The following is a 19,217-nucleotide window of genomic DNA, read 5'->3' on the forward strand; positions in this document are numbered from 1 at the left end:
TCATCAAGCAAGCTAAGCAGTCACTCATGTTGTCAAATTCTCACTGACAGCAAACCAGAAAGTAACGAGCAGATTTTATTATTCATTTTTAAAATTTTACAGCAAGTGAAATAATGATCGGGATATACACATGGGATTAATATCTGGATTTCCATATTAACTATTCGTTTGGACACCAGGAGTAGTTTCACAGAGTAATGACAGTGAACACTGACAGTTTCACCGTCATTACAGCTACAAAATCTGTGCCCTTGTATTCTTCACTGACAAACTGAGGTCACTGACTTATTGTGCAATCATTTCTATTTTTAAAAGCAAAAAATTATGCACAGAATGAGATGAACATTTCAAAGTTAAGTTCAGTGCTTAGGAAAATGGAGTCAAAATGTTTCAAAGACAACTCTGGACCTGAAATATTAACTGATCTATTGTCTCCACAGGCGCTGCCCGACCTCCTGAGTGTTTTCAACATTTTGTTTTTGTTTCAGATTTCCAGCATCTGCAGTTTTTATTTTTTGATTTTTGAACAGGTTAATTAATGTACTTTTGTGTTGAGAGGAAATGACAGTATATGCTCATTTTGAATGGTTTCCTGAGGAAGAGGGTTAATTTTTTTTTAACCTTGATGTCGAGAACTGGCGGCCACATTTTTTGATAGATAATAAGGTGTCTGTAGTTTCCCGCCTGCTTTTCAATCCATGCTGCTCTATTTTTTCTGTGCATTATATCAACCAAAATGATCATATACTGACATTGAGCAGAATTTTTCCCAGTTCATCTTTGACCCCTGCTTACTAAAACTTTCTGATTTGTACACACTGTGTAGAACATTTCTGACCAAGTCATGTGAGGAAAATGTTATTGACCTTAATGAAAGTTGAAATGGGATGGTTGTAATGGGGTAACGTTTTGTCTGGTGAGTGTTTTAAAAAGAAAATTTAGGTCAGCTTTCAATGTTCTGTCTGATACAGTGGTGCTGGTCACTCGCAGAAGTGGTCTGAGGATATTGTTTTCAGGTGCGTGCCTGTACGACCCAGTATCTAAATTACAGTGTAACGCAGAACTGTGATTCGAACTGGATATTGTATCTTTCCTATATGCCTTATGCATATGCTTTTCCAATCTTTCTGAATGTGGACTGAAATGCTTGGTGAGATGAGTCCAGGTATGAATCATTTAAGTTGTTTTATTTCATGGGCAGCAAGTAAACATAGAACAATGCTCAAAGTAAATTCTATTTAGAGTCATAGTCATTATGGCATAGAAGGAGGCCATTCAGCCCATCAAGTCCTTGCTGGCTCTCTGTAGAGCATTCCAGTTAGCCCCATTCCCCTGCTCTATCCCCGTAGCCTTGCAAGTTTATTTCCCTCAAGTGCCCATCCAATTTCCTTTTGAAATCATTGATCGTCCCTGCTTCCACCACTTTTGCACGCAGCGAATTCCAAGTCATTGCCATTTGCTGTGTAAAAAAATTTCTTTCCCACATTCCCTCCCCCCTCCCCCCCCCACCCCTGCATCTCTTGTCCGAGACCTTAAAATCTGTGTCTCCCAGTCATTGTACCATCAGCTAATGAGAACAGATTTCTTTGTTGCAAAATCTGACCACATGCATTTTAGCTTCCATCTCTGGGCCTCAGGACTGCACCTTGCAGTCCCATCTTTAAAACCTGATGACACCTGTGTCTCTTTGTCGTCCTCTTCCTGGGTTTCCAGCATGGGGGAGGACTGATGCTGACTTCCTCCCTGACCAGTCAGTCACCAAACGACTTGTCAAATTGAACTGGCTATCCAGTCCTACCCCCAAAGTGGGAGGGCAAAAGAAAATCTCCTGTTCTCAAAATGAATTGGGTGGACCCTTCTTGTTGACCTCTTATTAGTTTGGCACAGACTGTGAGCTGCGACATTCCGCAAACTAGCATATCTGGTTTTAACGCATATATTCAATTCCTTCAGTTTTTTTTAAAAAACCTTTGCAAATTTACTTTGACTGGAAACACAAAAGTATAATCGAATTCCAAAATCCTTTGTGAAGAAAAGAGACATCAAAAATCCTGAAATGTGTGCATATGTTGAAATAGATATAGACTTAAATTTCTGTTTGAAAATGGTAGATTAAAGGTTGTTATTCGGCAAAGTTGAAATAAAAGTAGTCAGTCTCCCATTGTATTGCAGTGGATGTAACTTTCACCCAAGTTCTTTCATATGTTGGGTTCTTTATCCTGTCATGCTGCAATGTGAAATTAAGAATGTGAATAAAAGTCAGGTGTTTCATTTGCAGAAGATGTGAGTGGTAAGTGATGCAAGGAGGTGGATGTAAATGACATTGTATGTGATTGTACCATGGAGTAGAGAGGTGGCAAGGTCAAGGGTGTGGCCTTGAAAATGGGTAGGAGTTTTATATGGAAGGAGAGGTTTAGGGAAGACGAGGGTAGTGAAATCAAAGCAGTGAACAAGGTGAGTTTCTAAGGAGCATGAAATCACCCTGGACAAGGAGTTCCTAAGTGCAGAAGTTGAAGGAGGCAAGCAGGTTGAGAAAGTGGTGAATAAGGCACAATGGATCCTAAGCTTTATAAATAGAGGCATAAGGTACAAAAGCTAGGAAGTTATTGTAAAGCTTTATTAAATGCTGGTATATTTTCAACTGGAGTATTGTGTCCAATTCTGGGCGCCACACTTTAGGTAGGATGTGAAAGCATTGGAGGAGGTACAGAAAAGATTTACGAGAATGGTTCCAGGGATGAGAGACTTCATTTACGTGGATAGATTGGGGAAGCGGGGCCTGTTCTCCTTAGTGAAAAGAAGGTTGAGAGGAGATTTAATAGAGGTGCTCAAAATCATGAGGAGTCTTGTTAGAGTAGATAGGGAGAAACTGTTCCCATTGACGGGAGGGTCGAGAACCAGAGGACACTGGTATAAGGTGAATATCAAAAGAACCAAAAGTGGCATGAGTAAAAACCTTTCTCTGCAGCAGATGGTTAGAATTTGGGATGCACTGCCTGAGAGTATGGTGGAGGCTTTCAAAAGGGAATTGGATAATTATCTAAAGAGAAAAGATTTGCACGACTCCAGGGAAAGGGTGGGAAGTGGGACTAGCTGAGTTGCTAGGCACAGACACAAAGGGCTATGATTGTAACATGTGGTGTGTTCATTATTTTTGTCTTATTACATGAAGCAGAAGTATATGGCTGGAAAATGCATTAGTTAGATCATAACTACTGTATGCCCACCTCAAATACTTGTCTCACCAAGTATTCACTCAGTATGCTCTCAGATTGAAAAAATAGATGTACGAATGACACCAATATCCAATCCACATCACAAAGGGTTGCTATTATTCCCCATTTCTCCCACCCCATATTACATTATTGTATAAGCTGATATGTGACCCGAGTTCTGTTTACAACACAATGAGTAATCACTGGAAGTAACTGCTTTGATTCCACATTTTACCTCAATAGTAGAATTGTGTGTTGGTCGAAAGAAGGATGTAAAGCTTTCTGTTAATTTGTTTCAGTTAATAACTGTAATAAAATGGTGCTCTAAATAAAAATCTGTCTTTAGTTTCTCCCCAACTCTCTGCTTTTCCTTTTGTAGTTGATCAGGATGCCACACAGGCAGTAAACTTGGCAATTTTAGAAGCTACCATACAATGAATAGATCAGGTTTTATTATGACCGTACAGTTGTTTCCTTTCACTGGCTAAGACCTTGCACAATTGGAAGCAGAGGTGTGCAACAGGTTTTGCACTAGTTGGTAGTTTTCACAAGTTTCCATCTCTTGTAAATTTTTCATTTTGTTGGTGGGGGTATGTGAGGGAGAGAGGACAGAGAGAAGAATCTGTATTTGTTGCCTGTGGGGAGTTTTGTATGAGCTGGTTTTTCTCTCTTTAATGAATGCATCTATAAAAGATAAATGTCCTGTGTGGTAATTGCTGATGTAATTGTGCAGAAATGTGTTGGTTGACGGTGAGTACCCAGGAATGTCCTGGTGACCAGTTGCATAACTCGGCAGCCTGCTTATCAAAAGAACAAATCTGAATCTATCTTGTTCCTCTGATGATAGGAGCTAACTGTTGGTATACAGAAGTGAATTATTCTTAGCTGAAAGCAAACTCTGAGAACTCAGTAAAATTTTCCATTCTCTGCCTTTTGATGAATTTAAGAGTCTTTACCAGTTCCCAGTGCATTGAAATACACAGTACTTTGAAGTTCAGCGCATTTGGTGATTTTCAGGTACTTTTAGCTGCCCGTTGTTTAGGTCAGCTTCTGGGTGACCCTCTTGTGAGTCACCACCTGGTATTCGCATGACAAAATCCGCCACCCATATTGAGGTCGCAGAATTGTCAGTCCACTCTTTGAAGGTTGTACAATCCTGCTACTACAGTGCAAACATTGGGACCAGGCTCCAAGATGATGTTCCTTCGGAATCCAGTCTTAAGCAGTATAAGAACAGCTTTAATTGCTGTTCATGTTTGAAAGGGCAGTTAGAATACTCTGGGCACAGTAAGGATAATCAAAGACACTTCTGCACATTTCAAGAAAAGGCTGGTAGAATGCTGAAAACCTGCTGTCTCTATAATAATAACGCAATTTGACTTGGGCTTTATGAAACAGTGGCCCTAATTAGAGTGAATGGCAACTCCTTTTGAATAATCTACCCCTTATAGCAGTGCTTTTTTGTACTAAAAGAATTTGAATTATCCAATAATTTGAACTGAGCAATATAAATAGCACAAAGTGAAAGTGCTTAAGAAAATTGATTTATCAGATCATTGAAATTAAGTGACTTTGAATTGGGAGTAGACTATGAGCAAGGCTATGAAATAGAAACACAGTGTACAGTACCTAAACCTTCAGTATAATCAGAATGTAGTTTGACTTGACACCATGCAGCTGTGGCCTTGGGAAGGAAGGAGGAGTGGTAAGAGCTGTTTGGCAGTGTATCCTGCCCAAACCATACTTAAGTTTGAAGTTATTGGAAGAAAAATGCAGAATGATGTGTCTACTTTCTCTTCCCAAAGATAACTGAATCAATAATGAGTAAGTTATTCCATACTTTGTCTGCTGTCTCAGCCAAACCTCAGTTCCTGAATATGCGATCTGCGTTTTCCAGTTTTTGCTTCTGAAGAGTTCTTTCTGGAAGGGAACTGATGTATGTGATTTGAATGATGTGCAGTATCTTGTTTGAGTAAGCAATCAATGTGTTTTTTTAAAAAAGGCAGAACACCTTGGTAACCAAAAATTAAATGTGGCTGAAAAATAATTTGTTTATTGAGTTACTGGTCTGATCTGGATTTCAGAAGATCAAATTGTCCATTATCAATGCAGTTTTTCTTTTCAGTTTCTTCAGTTAAGGGATTTTATACCGTGCTTGTATTTTGTTTACTTTTCGTAAGTCTCCTCAATGCTTCAATATGTTTGCGAAGTTTCTCAACCTAATCGATCAGTATCGGTGACTTTCAGACCGTAAATTGAAGAGATGAAATCAGGAGTTGTGTCTTTATATATTACATACACGTAGAATTGATTGCTAAATCCAGTGTTTTTATTGTGAAAAGAAGACTTCAATTCAAAACCATCTCTGTATGTTAACCACCCTATGATATTCAGCACCATTGCACGGTAATGATGTTGCTATACCGATTAAAACTGAAGATTCCAAGCTTTTAAAACTTTTTTGTAGAACAGGGTTTGATTGACCAAATCTACAAGATACTGAAGTTGTCCAAATGACCAATCCACTGGTTTGACTTATCAAGTTGAAACAGTGCTTGAACTGACAGCCTTTCCTTCCTGATAGGTGATCTCATAATTTAGGTGAGTGACTCATCAGTACGATCACATTAGGACCCTATTTGGTTCATGTGAGCAATCATTTAATGTTTTTCTTTCTTCAAATTGTTTTCTGGGCAAAACAATGTTGTGGGTTTAAGTTTTAATTTGATATTCAAACTTAAAAAAAAAACTTTTTGCAAATTATAGAAAGCACCAAATGTAGAAAAGTAATGGTAGCTACAAGTAGATAAACTGGTTTCCTTTACCAGTCCTCATACCAGTCCTCATCTTGCAACATAACTTAGTCATTCTTGGATGCCATTTACTATAGTGGTTTAAACCTATTCTAAGGCTAAGATAACATCAACTGTAAAATCATGCCAGATAACTGGGACAGGGCACTTGGCCACCAAGGAAATGATGGCCAAGATGCATCAGAAAAGTGTGCTTTGAGTACACCGAGCTTGTAGAACTTCGCAGGCTTGCCACAATAAGTGTACAGAATAACTTAACAACAATACTACATTATTCTAAACTGTATAAATGAGACTTTGGCACAGCTTTATGAGCGGGAACTATTGCTTCGTGTGTGATTCATGCAGTCCTAACAGTTTAAGAACGATACTGGACTATTGCACATTCAGCAGGCTGGGCTGAAGATAATTTGGAGTATGAACTATTTCCAAAAAGTAGAAGTGCTACAGTTTCGTGCAGAGCCAAAGTGACCTAATGTCAACAGTGACTTCCTATTTTCAAACACTGGAAAAGCACACTTTTCGGATGCATCTTGGCCATCATTTCCTTGGTGGCCAAGTGCCCTGTCCCAGTTATCTGGCATGATTTTACAGAACAAGAACCATCCCAAAGTACTTCGAAACTGAAGTACTCATACTTTGAAAACTCTTGTGTGGCATATTTAATTTTTACCATATTTTGGCTAGCCATGCAGGATGGAGAGAAAGGCATGCAACTGTACAGGTCAGTACTTCACTGCAGAGCCAGTTTATTTTCTTCTTGGCAGTCGCATCAGCAATTACTGAAGCTTTGGTGAAGTCCAGAGCCAAAATTGTCTTGAAATGAGGATGGTTGTTGGCGTCCATAATTCTGGCTGTTTTGTGTGCAGAGGAGGTTACAATTGTATGTGATTTTATTTATGCTAGGTCACACAAGTTTGCATCTAATTTTTGTTTAGAGATCACCGCTTGAAACTTAGAAAACTCATGGGACATTTTGATAGTAAGAAGTACCCTGCTTGTGTGGTGGGATGCAGGCAAGAAATGTCTGGATAAGCCATGTTATGTTATGCTAAAAGATGACAACTCAAAATCTTCAGACAGAGCTTGGCTCCAACACTCTCTGAAAGATTGCATCTTTTATTCTCTAGGATAGGCAGCATAGTAGCAATTGGTTGTTTAGACACTGATTTTCTTTGCATCAAACTTCTGAAGTGCAGTTATGAAAGATGTAAAAGAGATTGCTACTGACATTCGTGACACATGAATAACTATTGAAACACGCGTATTGTATAATGTTCTGATGTCCTATTAATAAAATAGCTAACATTCGAGTAACAATCTGGATCTAGAATTTAATGGTGACTTCTCACCGCCCCCACCCGGACCATTTGTACTGTCAGCTCCTAGTAACACTTTCTGCTCTGTCAAATATGCTATTCAATTTAATTCTGGATAAGATTTATCTGATCTATATTCTGCTTATTTTTATGTTTTATTTACTATTCTTTTGTCTCCATCTTTGATTCTTGAAACATACAGGAATCCATCTGCTGCTTTCTACCGAGCTTTTCCTGTAAACAAGTCTCGGGATGCAAAGAACCTCTACGATAGGTATGACCGTATGTGAAAATGCATACAGGCAGTAGTATGTATGTATTTGCTTTGCACTGTTCTGGTTTCTCGTCAACCACTTAGCTGCAAGAATAAGTGCAGTTTCACACATGCAGTCATTTCAAATATTTACAGGGCACTGGTATACAGCAAGGGCCCCTCAAAATACTATCAGAAGGATCTCCTAACCTTTGCCTTGTATAGTAAGCTGTTCAGGCAAGGTTACTTTTCACTGGAATGGAATTCTTATCAAATGAAAGATAGATTTGCAGAAGGAAAGAAGGAAACCTTTGTTTTGTCCTCTAAGTTCGCTGACCTTAGCGGTTACAAATAAAATGAGTTTTTGGCATTGCGACACTACATAAAATCAATATTAAGATCAAAATTAGTTGTGAATCACTCTAAGGACAAGAGGCACAGCTTTCGTTTCCATTTGGCCACTTGTGTTAGGTTCTGTTTCCACATGATGAAGTTGAGTAGTTGAAAGTGTGTGAGTATAGTATGCAAGATTTTTTTTCTCTCCACCCTGTAGAGAAGGTTTTCCTTCTTAAGGGCCCATTAAAGATTGATAACTTCCATGTTGAAAATTGAACAGAAACTCATACCATTATTCTATGGTTCAGTGCATTGGTATACTGGCAGACTGTTACATTGTCCCATATGTGTACACGTGTCACCCGTGTACAATTAAGAATTTTAATACTGTTGAACTTCGAAGGGAATACCTTGAGCAAAAATATAATCCAGATAGTTGACGTTTTATTGCCCAGACAAGAGAGACAGAAGATATCTGCTGATTGTAGTAGATGTAGTTTTCTTGCTCGCAACATGATGGAGCAATGCTAGGATACCTGGTGTTGCTGCTGATCTGCGTTGCAGCTTTTGTTAGCATTGGCACGTGTAGCAGAAGAAATGCCAACATTTTGGGCCTTTTTACTGTGCTCAATCCCAAAAGTTGTGACTTTGTTGTCTTGTATTTTTTTTAAATAAGATTGGCGAGAAACATTCTTATTGAGTGTTATTTTCGCATGAGCTAATCAGATGTTTGAGATGGCTGTTGAAAAGTTGCATTACTAATTCTTACATTGTAGCTTCTCTTGCTTTGTTCAGTACAGCCTCTAAGCTACACCATACGAAGTAACTTTGTGCCTCTGCAAATGTCGCTTTCTTCACTGCCTGGTAATGCCTGTGTGGGACACAGTAGTGCATACACTTGAAATGCCACTGGAAGGCTGCTACAACACTGCAATGTTCTCTCTTGGTTTCTAAAGTCAGCACCATCTGTTAAAATCTTTTCTTAAAGGTCACTTTTTTGAAAAGCAATTGTTCGGATTGAGCTATTTGACTTTGCCAGTGGATTGTGTACATTGCACTTGTATATTTACAGTCCTGTCATTTTTCCCCCTCCTAGGTGTAACTTTTGTGATTTGTAAGTGGGTAGCTCAGTCCTGTTCTGTAAATGAACCTGTCCTGATTCATTATTTTTCAAGATCTACTCCAGGAATGAGGACTTTTCATCAACCGTTGCCTTTTTTTTGTATACAAACATGGAAGCCAACAAAAGTGAGCAGTCAGATCGCAAGAGTGGGTACTACCGTTAAGTGTGTGATCGAAGAGTATTACTAAGTCCATAGTGGTGGTCAGAAACAAGAACTCAGCAAGTCTGAGTTTTACAATTGGGGTAACCACTTGAGGCCGAGAGAAACATAACCACCGGAATTCAGATAGAAGTTGTAGACCATAACTCTTAGCTCATAAGTGTATGTTCAGTTATCATTTATTCTGACAAAACAGCAATTTCCATTTATATAGCATCTTTAATATAGGAAAGAATACTCCTATTGAATACGGGAAAATGTTTATCATATACATTAAACGATTCATTAAACTTAAAAGTTTGGATGGTTGCAATCAGCTTAAAAATTCCTTTGCTCCATTGTGTGCATGCATGGTATGTCAGTGCTGTTTTTGAACACCAATATTGCTTCATCAATAATTTTCAAATCACAAGGTTTATACTTTGCCTATTTATATCTGTCTTCCATTATACGGTAGACATGTCTTTGGAAGTTGACCTTTCCAGGTCATTGAATGTTCAGTTGATTAATTGATGATTTGAATTTAACCATAACAGCCATGTTACTACTTGGTTAAATGGGGATGCAGTGTCTTCCCAGCTAATCTAAGATCTCCATTTACTGTAATTGTTTCATTGCAATTTCAGCAATCCTATTAGCACTGTATGTGATAAGATGCCAGTGTAATATAACCCACTAGATTAAAAGTTTCAACACATATTTTGCTGTGAACAAACAATCCTGGTGTCCTATTTTAGAAGGCCTGGGAGTCCAAACTCAAGTGGGGTCCAATCATTGAACCTGAATTTAGTTACTTTCACTCTTTCTTTATTCATCAATTTTGCTGGTCTCACTGCATTGTTGCAGAGAAAGGGGGCATCAAGAACTTAGAAGAATCTTAAATCCCTCAAATGATAAATTACTGACAAAGGACTGAATAGAAAAAATGTGAATGGAGCAGCATACGATGATTCATGGGTGTCTGGTTTTCAGTACATTTGATGAGTTCCTCCTCTTAAAAACTGGGCTGACTTTGAAAAAGGGCAAGCCAGGATCTCTGTTGGTGCATATAACAACATTAAAGTAAAAAAAATGAAAAATGCGTTGTAACTAAAATGCTAACACAAAACATAGGTGTAGTCTATTCTGGTAGCTTGCCTTTTATGTTTTGAGAAGGAAGTAACTGGTGTAACGATATTGTGGGAAAGAAATGTGAATATTTTTCTTTTTCATTTCCCTGTGCTAAGCGCAATGAGTCACATGGGGCCTTTTTTATCCTTTCATGGGATGTGGATGTGGGCGTCACTGGCAAGACCAGCATTTGTTGCCCATTCCTAATTGCTCTTGACAACTGAGTGGCTTGCTAGGCCATTTCAGAGGGCAGTTAAGAGTCAACCACATTGCTGTGGACCAGGAGTCATATGTAGGCCAGACCAGATGAGGACGGCAGATTTCCTTCCCTAAAGGACATGAATGAATCATATGGATTTTTAACATAATCGATGATAGTTTCATGCCACCTTTACTGAAACTAGCTTTCAATTCCAGATTTATTTGTTAATTGAATTTAAATTCCACCAACTGCCATGATGGGATTTGAACCTATGTCCCCAGGGCATTAGTCTGGGCCTCTGTATTACTAGTGCAGTGAAACTAACACTACACCATTTCACTACAACTTTTACTTGTATGACCTGTTTCCTCAACAGTGCAATATTTGCAATTAGTCAGTGGTTACAGTACCCTGTTATTAAAGACTGGCTACCCGACCCGAACCCGACCAAACCTGACTACTTGAGTCGGGTTCGGGTCGGGTCTTTATTCTCCGTCCAGCATTTGGGCACGGGTGGGGTCAGCCTGGGCTGTACTGTTTTGTTGCGTATTGTTTTCTTTTTAATCTATGATTTTTGTATGTTTCAATAATGTGTTGATATTTTCAGGTCGGGTCGGGCATGAGAAAAAATTAAAGGACTCTGGCCCAGGTCCGGTTTGGGTTGGCTGTTGTCGGGTTGGTTTTAATTTTATTCCCGAGCCAATCTTTACCCTGTTACATTTGATAATGTTCTTAAAGCTTTCAAATCAGACCTAAATCAGTAATTTTCAGTAATGTATTGATGTTTGTATCACTTTTTGAAATAATTCAGATGATTTTCTGTGCTTCAGAAGGATAAAATATACAGTACAGAAACAGGCCATTCGGTCCATGCTGGCATTCATGCTCCATTCGACCTTCCTCCCATCCTTTTCTGAATCCATCAGCATAACCCTCTATTCCCTTCTCCCTCATATACTTGCTAGCTTCCCCTTAAATGCATCTATACTATTTGTTTCAACCGCACGCTATGGTAGGGAATTCCACATTCTCACTACTTTGGGTAAAGAAGTTTCATCTGAATTCCATATTAGATTTCTTGGTGACTAGCTTATATTGATGGCCTCTAGTTTTGTTCTCCACAAGTAGAAACACTCTCTCTCTGTCTACTGTATCAAAACCTTTCATAATTTTAAAGACCTCCATTAGGTCACAGATCAGCCTTCCCTTTTCTGGAGAAAGGCGACCCAGCCTGTTTGTCCTTTCCTGATAGGAGTAACCTTGCAGTTCTGATATCATCCTTTTAAATCTCTTTTGCACCCTCTCCAATGCCTCTTTTTATTAGATGGCAACCAGAACTATACCTAGTAGTCCAAGTATGGGTTAACCAAGGTTCGATACTAGTAACCAATCTTCAGATTGTAGAACTTTTGCAGAACTTTATTTTCTCTTTAGAGAGGAGGGGGTGTGGCTAAGCTAGCACTGGTCATTAATTGTATATCATTAAGAATATTTTTTTAAACTTGAGTGGACTCTTTTGCTGTGGTTTAAAGTGGCAGCGTCTGAATGCGTAGGCACGCAAATTTCCAAGCTTCAGCATACTATAGCCAAAACAATGACTTCACTAAGAACTAAAAATTGCAAGCTATAAATTGGATTGGTGAAATTTTAAGTTAGTGCCTCCATAACACTTTGCCTCTGTTTATTGAAATTTGGCTTCTCTTTTTGCTGTTGAGCAGAATGGTGCGATGTTCGATGTTCCTAATCATGTATCTTAACCTGTCAGCTTTTGCGGTCTGGTAACGTGCAGTTATTCAGATTACATCCAATCAGTACTTGGTTGCTTTCATTGTAGAAGATTTGCTGCCAATATAAATACTTAGTGATAGGGACATTAGAAATAGCTATTCAGGCTACTGAATAGTAATTTGGTTCACCCAGCCTTACATCTTGAACTCCAATATTAGCTTTGATTTCCCCTACATTACCTAGTAGATCATTCCAAACATTTATCAGCCTTTGAGCCCAAATTTTTTCCGAAGATTTATTTTTCATTAATACAAGTTCTCTTGTTTTCCTGGGCTGACTTTCCTTAAAGTAATATTGTTAACCATACCTGTGCCTTTAGATCATTTATATACCTCATGTAATCCTGTTCTCTGCAACCTGCAGAGCATTAGTTTCTCAACTCTTTCCTCGTATCTCATGAATGAACCACACTGTAAATTTGACTGTTAAAGTAGATCTCTGCTGACTTGCATAATTAAAACTCTATGGCAGTTGTTAAATACTTGAGCAAACAGTGTAAAGTACCCTGAGCAAATTTTGCAATATTGCTGGAATTTAAAATTCTCTTTCCCCTCCACTCCCATCAATCACTTAATGAGTATCAGTGAAGATAAGAGTAAACATTGAACTATGCTGTTAGTTAAGGCTAGTGGGAACTTACTCTGCCTTTCACCTCGATATGTAAAGGTGGGACCTGCAGATGCTGAATAAAAAAAATGCTATTAATTTACTTACGTCCAGCAATATGACCCTTGGCATTTCTTATGACATTTACTGTACTGAAAGTAGTTTTTCTCCTCGATTTTCCTCCCACGCAATTTTGTATGGTTAAAGTAAAAATGGAAATGATATAAAAAGCTGTCAGTCGTTCCCAAAGGGGTAAATAACACAAGCAGAAGAACTCTGTAAAATGTTTGCAATGATGCGCAACATTCCTGCTACTTGTCATGCAGAGGTAGAGTAAGGCGGTTAATTCCATATTTCATTGCTTACTGTTGCATTCTCTGTTACTCACTGACCACATTGGTTTTTGCGGGGGGTGGGGGGCGGGGGGGGGGGTAAAGAGAAGAGTTGCCTTGAAAATTTTTTGCAATATTATGGAACTCACTAATTTGGCTAAGCCATTTGCCCTAAGTAATGAACTCCCAGTTTGAAACAGGCATTCCTACAGAAACCTACGTTTAGTTTTCATTCTTAAGAATATTTTGTACAGATTTCAGAACTGCAATTCCTTTTGTATTGAGGTAAAGAAGCGACATCATTGCCTACCAGATATCCTTTTCAGTTTAGAGTAGTGGGAGATAGGAGTGTCAGTTAAGAATAGGTAACCACTTACAACTGTGGGCTGGTTCAGTGTTCCAAAAGGTTAGAGTCATTGCAGGATATGTGAAGGTTTTCCCAAGTTATTTCAAAACGGTTACTCTGAAGTCCCTCATAGTATGAGCAGAGATGTCTACTGTGAACAGAAGGCGAAACTATCCATTTTGATGGACTGAAGCATTTATATAGCATCTTTAATATATAAAACACCACAAGGTGTTTCACAGGAGCATAATTAGGCAAACATTGACACCAACCCAAAGAAGGAGACATTAGGACAGGTGACCAAAAGCTTGGAAGTAACACAAGAACTAGGAGTATGAGTAAGCCATATGGTCCCTTGAGCCTGTTTCACCATTCAATAAGGCCAATGCATGAACTTCTACATCACTTTCCTGCCCTATCCCCTATTCTCATAGTGCCCAAAAATCTATCGATCTCCATCTAGAATACACTCATCAATTGGCCATCCACAGCCCTCTGAAGTAGAGAATCTCTCTCCATAGGACAGCCCTCCCATCCCAAGAATCAGTTTAGTGTACCTTCATTGCACCTCCTCCAAGTCAAGCATATTCTTCCTTGGGTAAGAGAGACCAAAACTGTAACTATATACAGAGCCCTATATAATTGCAACATGACTTCCTTATTCTGAAGATCCAACCCTCTTGCAGTAAAGGCTAACAGACCATTTGCCTTAATTGCTTGTTGTACCTGTAATTTACGTTCAACGACACCCAAATCTCTCTGCATACTAACATTTACGAGTCTCGCACCTTTCCTAGTTCTTGTGTTATTTCCAAGCTATTAGACACCTGTCCTAATGTCTCCTCCTTTGTGTTGTTTTTCCATTATTCCTACCAAAGTGGATAACTTCACACTTGCCCCAGATTATACTCCATCTGCCAACTTCTTGCCCACTCACTTAATCGGTCTATATCTCTTTGCAGTCTCTTTATATTCTCCTCACGGCTCACTTTCTCACCTTGCTTTGTATCAGCAGCAAACTAGGATGCATTACACTTGGCTCCCTCACCTACGTCATTGATGTAGAAGCTGAGGCTGATCATTGCAGCACTCCACTGGTTACACTTCGCCATCCTGAAAATGACCCATATTCTTGCTCACTGTTTTATGTCTGTTAATCAATCTGTGAATATGTTATCCTCAACCCCATGAGCCCTAATCTTCTGCAACAACCTCTTGTGTGACACCTTCTTGAAAGCCTTCTGAAATTCCAAATATACTACATCTACTGATTTCCCATTTATCTACCCTGCTAGTAACACGTAGAAAACAAGTAGAGAGAAAGCAGGGAATTATAGACCTGTCAGCCTGATGTCGGTAGTGGGGGAAATTCTTGAGTCCATTATCAAAGATTTTATAGCAGAGCACTTGGAGAACAGTGGTAGAATCGGGCAGAGTCAGCATGGATTTACGAAAGGGAAATCATGCTTGACAAATCTACTAGAATTCTTCGAGGATGTAACTGGTAGAGTTGATGAGGGGGAGCCAGTGGATGTGGTTTATTTGGACTTTCAGAAGGCTTTCGACAAAGTCCCACATAAGAGATTAGCATGTAAAATTAAAGCGCATGGGATTTTGGGTAGTGTATTGCGATGGATAGAAAATTGGTTGGCGGACAGGAAACAAAGAGTAGGGATAAATGTGTCTTTTCCTGAATGGCAGGCAGTGACTAGTGGGGTACCGCAGCAATCGGTGCTAGGACCCCAGCTATTCACAATATACATCAATGATTTAGATGAGGGAACTAAATGTAATATCTCCAAATTTGCAGATGACACAAAACTGGGTGGGAGGGTGAGTTGTGAGGAGGATGCAGAGAGGCTTCAGGATGATTTGGACAAGTTGAGTGAGTGGGCTAATGCATGGCAGATGCAGTATAATGTAGATAAATGTGAGGTTATCCACTTTGGTAGCAAAAACAGGAAGGCAGATTATTATCTGAACGGCTATAAACTGAGAGAGGGGAATATGCAGTGAGACCTGGGTGTTCTCGTACACCAGTCACTGAAGGTAAGCATGCAGGTGCAACAGGCGGTTAAAAAAGGCAAATGGTATGTTGGCCTTCATAGCGAGAGGATTCGAGTACAGGAGCAGGGATGTCTTGCTGCAATTATACAGGGCCTTGGTGAGGCCACACCTGGAATATTGTGTGCAGTTTTGATCTCCTTATCTGAGGAAGGATGTTCTTGCTCGAGAGGGAGTGCAGTGAAGGTTTACCAGACTGATTTCTGGGATGGCAGGACTGACATATGAGGAGAGATTGAGTCGGTTAGGATTATCTTCGCTGGAGTTCAGAAGAGTGAGAGGGGGATCTCATAGAAACCTATAAAATTCTAACAGGACTTGACAGGGTAGATGCAGGAAGGATGTTCCCGATGGTGGGGGAGTCCAGAACCAGGGGCATAGTCTAAGGATACAGGGTAAACCTTTCAGGATTGAGATGAGGAGAAATTTCTTCACCCAGAGAGTGGTGAGCCTGTGGAATTTGCTACCACAGAAAGCAGTTGAAGCCAAAACATTGTATGTTTTCAAGAAGGAGTTAGGTATAGCTCTTGGGTCTAAAGGGATCAAAGGGTATGGGGCAAAAGCGGGAACAGGCGACTGAGTTGGATGATCAGCCATGATCATAGTGAATGGTGGAGCAGGCCCGAAGGGCCAAATAGCCTACTCCTACTCCTGTTTTCTATGTTTCTATGAAAAAAGCTCCAATAGATTTGTCCAACACATTTTTCCTTTCATAAAACTGTTTTGACTCTGTCTAATCAGATTATGATTTTCCAAGTGCCATTTTACAATATCCTTAAATAATTCTAACATTTTTTCAACTACTGATGCCAGGCTAATTGGCTTTTAGTTCCTGGTTTTGTCTCTGCTTCCGTTCTAGGACACTGGTTACATCTGCTACCTTCCAATCCATGGGAACCATTCTAGAATCTGGGGAATTTTGAAAGATCAAAACCAATGCATTCACTATTTATCCAACCACCTCTTTTAGAACCCTAGGGTGTAGGCCATCAGGTCCAGGGGATTTGACTGTTTTAGTCCCATTAATTTCTCCGGTACTTTGTCTTTTAAGTTTTTTGCTCTCGTTAGACCCATGGTTTCTGGCATCAGCTTCCACTGTGAAGATAAAAGCAAAATACTTGTTTAATGTCTCTGCAATTTCCTCCTGTCTCTGCCTCTATGGGACCTACTTTAGCTAATCTCTTCATTTTTACATACTTGTAAAAGCATTTTTATATCACTAGTTTGCTCTCATTCTGTTCTCTTTTTTTTAAATCAATTTCCTGGTCATCCTTTGCTAATTTTCAAAACCCACCTAATCCTCAGGCTTACTATTTTTGGCAATACTGTAAACCCTTTCTTTCAATTTAGTACTATCCTTAACTTCTCCAGTTACCCGTGGTTGTACCATTTTTCTATTGGAGTTTTTACTGCTCAAGAGAATGTGTATTTGTTGAGAATTATGAATTCTTTAAATGTCTGCCATTGCTTATCCAGCATTGTATTTTTTAATCTAATTTCCTAATCACCCTCATGCTTCCAAAATTGGCTTTGTTTAAGTTTAAGATTCTATTTTAAGATTTTAACTACATCACTTTCACACTTAATATGAAATTCATTTTATTATGATCACTCTTCCCCAGAGGATCCTTCACTATAAGATTATTAATTGCGATTAATTGGTAATTAAGTGATATGACTATCTCATTGCACAATACTCGATCTAAAATAGCCCATTCTTTATTTGGTTCCTCGACACAATTTGTTCTAGAAAACTGTTTTGAATGCATTCCATGAACTTGTCCACCAAGCTACTTTTGTCATTTTGGTTTGCCCAGTCTATATGAAGATTAAAGTCCCCCAAGATTATTGCATTCTTCTTGTATGCTCCTCAGATTTCCTGATTTATACAATGTCCAACTGTTATGGGGCCTATAAACTACTCTTGCCAATGTTTTCTGTCCTTTGCTATTTCTTAGCTCCATCTATACTAATTCTATGTCCTGATTTTCGTTAAGGTCCTTTCTCCCTACTGCCTTTATCTTATCCTTTATTATCAGGACTACCCCACCTCCATTTTCATTTTGCCAATCTTTTTTAGAAGTCACATACCCTGGAATATTTGGTTCTCAACCTTGGTTACCCGGCAACCATATCTTAGTAATGGTTACTAGATCAAACCCATTTATCTCTCTTTGTGCCATAAATTCATCTATCTTGTTATAAATGCTTTGTGCACTCAGATATAGTGCCTTTAATTTTAACTTTTTAGTATTTTTCTCTGATGTGGCCTTAGCCGTTAATGCCCTATTACCATTGTTGAACACACTCCTTTCCTGACACATTTGCTACTCTGCTTTACAGCCTTCACTTTTGTCTTCAGACTTATAAATTTACCCTTACCGGAACTCTCCCTCTCCATATTAATCTACAGCCCTATCTACTAATTATTAGATTCACAATATTCATTCGGCCAATGAAGCTGGGCATTCAGGAAAATCTGATGGAATAGAATTAGATGGCGAGGTTTATGGAGGAAATTCCAGAGCTTGGCGTCTACGTGGTTAAATGCACGACCGCCAGTGATAGGGTGAAGGAATTGGGGTGTGCACAAATGGCTAGAGTTGGAGGAACACAAAGTCCAACTTTGCAGCTGCATAGCTATGCAACATTGATGTCTCTGCTGCAAAGACAAATGGTGCGAGAAGCTTTCAGAAGTGGGTATTTCAGCTCCTGCTCATATGCAATAGCAGTTTCATTGTGTGCACTTGAGCATTTTAAAATTTCACTTCCACCTTGCCTTCGTTGCATGTGTGTAGAGAGGCAGAGCTGTGCAGCAAGCCTGATTTGTGTATGGGAACTTAGGAGCAGGGGTAGGCCAGTCAGCCCGTCAAGCCTGCTCCACCATTCAGTTAGGTCATGGCTGATCCACCTCAATGCCACTTTCCCACGCTATCCCCATATCCCTTGATGTCGTTAGTATCCAGATATCTATCAATTTCTGTCATGAACATGCTCAATGATTGAGCTTACACAGCCCTCTGGGATAGAGAATTCCAAGATTCACCACCCTCTGAATGAAGAAATTCCTCCTCAGCTCAGTTTTAAATGGCCTACCCCTTATTCTGAGACTGTGTCCTCTAGTTCTAGACTCACCAGCCAGGGGAAACATCCTATCTACATCCACCCTGTCACGCCTGTAAGAATTTTTTAAGTTTCAATGAGATCACCTCTCATTCTTCGAATCTCTAGAGAATACAGGAGCAGTTTCCTCAAACACTGCTCATAAAGCAGTCCCGCCATCCCAGGCATTAGTCCGGTGAACCTCCATTTCACTCCCTCTGTGGCAAGTATCTTTTTAGATGAGACCAAAACTGTACACAGTACTCCAGGTGCAGTCTCACCAAGGCTCTATACAATTGCAGCAAGACATCTTTATTCCTGTACTCAAAACCCCTTGCAATGAAGGCTAACATATTATTTGCCTTCCTAATTGCTTGTTGCACCTGCATGCTAGCTTTTAGTGACTTATGAACAAGGACACCCAGGTCCCTTTGGACATCAACACTTC

At 39.4% G+C, this 19,217-nt stretch overlaps 1 protein-coding gene across 2 annotated transcripts in view; it reads left to right on the forward strand.

Moving 5' to 3' along the window:
• tsc22d2 (TSC22 domain family 2) overlaps nt 1–19,217 on the forward strand; it is an 86,351-nt gene that overhangs the window by 28,844 nt on the left and 38,290 nt on the right. The window contains exon 2 of one of the 2 annotated variants that reach the window (XM_068042629.1): nt 7,550–7,621. The exons of the other annotated variant lie outside the window; for it this stretch is intronic. Within the exon in view, the coding sequence (XP_067898730.1) occupies nt 7,550–7,621 (72 nt within the window). The remainder of the gene's footprint in view (nt 1–7,549; nt 7,622–19,217) is intronic. 2 annotated transcript variants of the gene reach the window in all.

Source organism: Heterodontus francisci, chromosome 11 (assembly GCF_036365525.1).
Source record: "Heterodontus francisci isolate sHetFra1 chromosome 11, sHetFra1.hap1, whole genome shotgun sequence".
NCBI classification, from domain to species: Eukaryota; Metazoa; Chordata; class Chondrichthyes; order Heterodontiformes; family Heterodontidae; genus Heterodontus; species Heterodontus francisci.